This window comes from Colobus angolensis, unplaced genomic scaffold, assembly GCF_000951035.1.
Source record: "Colobus angolensis palliatus isolate OR3802 unplaced genomic scaffold, Cang.pa_1.0 Scaffold118, whole genome shotgun sequence".
Lineage (NCBI taxonomy): Eukaryota > Metazoa > Chordata > Mammalia > Primates > Cercopithecidae > Colobus > Colobus angolensis.
Genome location: NW_012112919.1, coordinates 5,908,520 through 5,913,722, shown reverse-complemented (window position 1 = coordinate 5,913,722; position 5,203 = coordinate 5,908,520). Strand labels below are relative to the sequence as shown.

The following is a 5,203-nucleotide window of genomic DNA, read 5'->3' as shown; positions in this document are numbered from 1 at the left end:
AAAAAAAAAAAGAAAAAAAGAAATGTCTGTCCACCCTCTGAAGCGCTCTGGGAGGCAAGGACTGTTTCACTTGTTCATGCATCTCCTGAATCAAACATGGCAAAAACTCAATATAGACTGAATGCATTGAATTACAAGGAGGAAAAACCAAGGCCACATGTTACGGGCTGAATTGTGTCCCCTGTCCCCAAATCATATGTTGAAGTCCTAACTCGGCATCTCAGAATGTGGCTGTATTTGGAAATAGGGTCTTTAAAGATGTGATAAGCTAAAATGAGGCCACTAGGGTAAGCCCTAATCCAGCATGATGGGTGTGCTTATAAGAGGAGATTTGGACACAGACAGACACAGAGGGAAGCTCATATAAAGACATAGGGAAAGAGTGTTCAGAAGAAACCAATCCTGCAGACACCTTGTTCTTAGACGTCTAGTCTTCAGAATTATGAGAAAACAAACTTCTGTTGTGTAAGCCACCCCATTTGTGGTACTTTGCTATGGTAGTCTCACAAAGTATACATCATATTTCCTTGACATTTAAATTTAAGCACACCAAGTAATTTAAAAGCTAAAGTAACCTGTATTTCTTTCCAAAATAATTTGTTTCTGTCATAAAATCCCCCAAAATCTTGATACTGCCGAAGTAATTCAATCGGAGGCTGAGAGCCATAGCGATCCAGTCTGGGCATGTTTAAATCATCAACAAAAATCACAATTCGTTTGTTTCCCGGTGCTCCTAGGGAAATAAAATTAATTTAATTTAAGAATTATGATTTTCCCCTAGAAAATGTAAGACAAAGCTAGGGTATGACTTTGGACTCAATGACATCCTATAGGTCATGAAGAGCTCAGTTCTGAGTCCTGCCCGGAGGAAGAGACTTCCTTCTGGCCCCACCCAGGCCCTTGCAGGAAGATGTGCTCCCGGTCAGGACATCCACGTTGTCATGCCAGGTGGCCCCTTATCCTCACTGTCAGGGCACAAGATGGTGGCCTCTCTCCAGGAAGAAGTGAACTTTTCTCTGTCTCAGCCACTGCCCTCAGCAACTGTGCGGCTTAGGCATGAGTGAGGAACATCAGTTTCTTTCCATGGTAGGAAGAGGAAGAATGCCAAATTTTCCTTTCATAAATGTCATCACAGCACCCTCACAGGGAAAACAGATTAGATATTCAAAAGCATCCTGATCACATCAAAGGGAAATCCAGTGCAGTGGGGCTCCACAATGCCACATTTAAATAAATATACACACATTAGAAATACACACATTAGAAAAAGGAATGAGTGATAGCAGAGGAAAGAGAAACCCGAAGGGCAAATAGCCATGTCTCTGCAGTTGGGATAATTATGGGAGTTGATTCCAAGGCAAACTGAGTGATTCACTCCATCCTGTGGCCCCCTGGAAGCCAAGTAGCAGGATGGGGGGGCAAGGAAGGGGTCTAAGAGAAATCTTTGTAAAAATTTGGGGCCTCCACCAGAAAATAGACTGGCATCTGTTGCCCCTTGCCTACCTGAGCAGGAGAGAGGGGACAGAAAGAGGAGGCAGTGAAGCAGCTGGCAGCACCATTGTTTGGCATGACACGGCCTGCTAGATGGTGGGCAATGTGGGAGGCAGCTAAGCCTGAGCCCTGACTGGTGCACCACCCCAGAGACTGTGGACTGAGCAAATAGGCCCCAGTTGCAAGAGGCTGCAGATGGACTGCTGGAGAGTGAGGGCTGAGGTCCTGACTCCCACCCACAGGGAAACTTCCAGTGGTGAGGCCAATGCCTGACCTACAGTTCTTTTGGGAGTTGCTTACAAGAGCCCACTCCTGAAAGCCTGCCTCACAGACGGCATGGACACCACTCAGTGCCAGCTACAGAAGCAGGGACCAGCCACAGAGAGGCCCATCTGAGCACTGGTTAGAGACAAGAAACTTGTCCTTTCCTCCTTCTTCTCCATTCCCTGCATACTCCAGCCTCCTACAGGGAGGTTGGGGAAGAGTGACGAGCATCCCATGACCCCTTCACCTCCAGTATGTACCTGCAGCCACAAACCTGGCTTATGACAGAGGAGAGGAGGAACTTTGAATTGGGTATTGGATTGAAGCTTAGACTGGCCCAGACTCCAAATGTCTGAAGGTGACCAGAAAGTTATGCCAGTTATCTAAGCAGTTAATAAGGGAGGGTGGGGAAGCTACCACAAAACCTGGCTGAAAGTACTGACTGAAGAAAAAACCAAAACAGTCTCATACTTATTCCTCAGAATTCAGATAATCCAATGTGCCAAATATACAGAGGTTTGTTTATTTTAAATAAGGTGAAATCAGTGCATGTTGGAAGAACCTGGGTGTAGAGAGGGAGAGCCATGGAGTGGCAGAGATTGAAGATGTTCTGAGTTGAAGGTGATGAAGGTGATGATAGAAATAAATGACTTGCTTGGCAACACTAAGACATCTACATAGCTAGCATAAAAATGCCATCAACAGAATCACCTTTACAAGTAAATTAAGCAAATAAAATATCCAATTGTCATTTTATTACATGTACTATTTATGTAATTTATTAGCTTAATGAATAATTTCTGTGGGACAAACTAAAATAATGATTCTTACCTAGAATATTTTTTCTTTTTCTCTCCAGTTTTGACTCAATGATCTCCTGTGTCGTTGCAGATGAAGTTTGAGCAGAAAAATTCAGATAAACAGGGACATAACCAGCTGATTCTTGAATTTTATTTAGCAATCCTTTTGCAATCACAGACTTAAATTAAAATAAGTTAATTAATGTCACATCAATATAATCTCTTTCAGTTATATCTGTAATAATTTGGCACAATAAGTAAGAAACACAATAAAAAGAGAGAGGTTAAAGCCAGATTGAAATGTCTGCTTTCTCTTACTGGAGATTCCGTTTAGTTATATTTTTCAGAACCAAAGAGATATTCTAATCTGCACTATCTTAGCAAAACGTTTTAATTTAATTTCATGCCAAAATCCATCTTGGCTACTCTTCAAGCCAATTTATGAAAAGAGTCACAGAAAGATGCAAATTTCTTTTAGAATAAATTTTTTGGGAAACAGTGAAATTTTACGTGGATTCTCCAAAACTTACAAGCCTCATCAGTATTCCTCCCTCCATTCTACTTTAACAAAAAACCCCAGATAATCAAGGATACCATTGTTGTATCAGATATAAGTGAACAGGTAGGAGGGGATGGGCTGATCTCTATCAACAGTCTTTTGGGAATGCAAACTCCTCTGGCCAGTTCCCATCCAACCAGTGCAGTGGCAGCCCCCAAAACACCAAGGAATAAAACATAAAAGCCCCTAAACACAAATACTGGCCTACAGGGCTCTCTAGTTCATACAGTATCAACTCCAAGAATGCATTCAGAAACCGGCAAACTTTAGAACAATTCCTAGGATCAATATAGATTCAGCATAACACTCTTCCTGCAAAAGCGCTAAAAGCTAAAAAAAAATTCCTCTCAGAAATAATATTACTTCTGGTGCTAACAATTTTAAGTCCACCATGCCCTCACATTTGGAGAGGACTTCTTGTTTGATGTAAGTTTCCTACCTTGCCCACTCCAGTTATTCCAGTAAACAACACAGAATGCTTGACTGCCAGTAGTTTTTCCATTAGGTACCCATAGCGCACTGTGTCAGTTGTGGGGACAAGCATTTCAAAAAATGGAACATCTCCGTTGTATTTGAAGGTAGGTATGATTCGTTCCCAGGGATCCAACCGTTTGGTGTCAAAGTCCATATGAATGCTCCACAGATCACCAGAACTGGGAAGCTAAAGTACAAAATTAAACACCACTTTCAATAGGGAATAAGCAATATTGACACACAGTAGTAGATATATTTATATAGAAACAAAGGCAGTGAAAAAACCTAAATGGATTTGGATTTCTTTTTTCTTTGTAGATACATAGTTATTTAGGTATCTGAGACTAGTGATTTAAACCAAATCATGCAACACAATGCATGAAAATACCTGTTATAGCGATTATATTAAAACCCATGTCAGAACTGTAAAGCATTTTTAATTAAATTTAACATTCAGGGGCTTACTCTATGCCAAATACTATCTCTGATGCTGAGGACAAGTGCTGAATGAGATCCAGCCTCTGTCTTCAATGACCTGGTAATCCCCCTGAGGGACATAAGCACTTCAGTTAATACCCATGGGGAAATAAGGGCTCTAAAGGAGTTTATTACAATCACACACACACACACACACACACACACACACACACACACACACACACACACACACACAGTGATGGCTCATTTCTACTTGCAGGGGAGTTATGGTGATGGCTACAGATTCAGGAAGGCTTCCAGGGGTGGTAATGCTACAACTCAGACTTGAAGAACAAGCTGGAGTCAGATGGGCAAAAAAGGGATGGCATGGGGTGGGAAAGAACGGGTTCAGGATTCAGACTAAAAAAACAGGATTAGAAGTCTGATGCCATGGAAAATATGGTGTATGCTGGGAAGCACGAGAGCGCTGCATACAGTGAGACGAGGCTGGAAATACAGATGGGCCAAGTTTTAAAAGCTTTACTTTTTAAAGATCTTAGAGCAACAGTTCAGTGTGGGATTCTAAGCAGGTAGGTAACATAATCAGATTGCATTTCAGAAGTTTCATTCTGGCAGCTGTACAGAGCAATATTGCTTCAAGGTGATTTGACAGTGACTTTTAGTAAGAAATTCATTTTTCATTGTGACTCTGTACATACATATATATGTGTATCTACAAACATGTAAAATATTTACCTCTACTATGTGCAATTCACTCTACTTTTTTTTTAATTGTTATCCAGAATCAAAGGTTTTTTTTTTTTTTTATTATACTTTAAGTTCCAGGGTACATGTGCACAATGTTCAGGTTTGTTACATATACGTTGGTGTGCTGCACCCATTAAATCATCATTTAAATTAGTTATATTTCCTAATGCTATCCCTCCTCCCTCCCCCACCCCACAATAGGCCCCAGTGTGTGATGTTCCCTGCCCTGTGTCCAAGTGTTCTCATTGTTCAATTCCCACCTATGAGTGAGAACATGCGGTGTTTGGTTTTCTATCCTTGTGATAGTTTGCTCAGAATGATGGTTTCCAGCTTTGTCCATGTCCCTACAAAGGACACGAACTCATCCTTTTTTATGGCTGCATAGTATTCCATGGTGTATATGTGCCACATTTTCTTAATCCAGTCTATC

General features: G+C 41.2%; 1 protein-coding gene across 1 annotated transcript in view; it reads right to left on the bottom strand.

Annotated features, from left to right (window-relative positions):
- Positions 1–5,203, bottom strand: part of DNAH6 (dynein, axonemal, heavy chain 6) — a 337,022-nt gene that overhangs the window by 156,433 nt on the left and 175,386 nt on the right. Inside the window, exons 38-40 of the mRNA XM_011925684.1 lie at positions 3,554–3,775; positions 2,587–2,734; positions 576–733 (exon numbers count right to left, since the gene is read on the bottom strand). Coding sequence (XP_011781074.1) covers positions 576–733; positions 2,587–2,734; positions 3,554–3,775 — 528 coding nt within the window. The remainder of the gene's footprint in view (positions 1–575; positions 734–2,586; positions 2,735–3,553; positions 3,776–5,203) is intronic.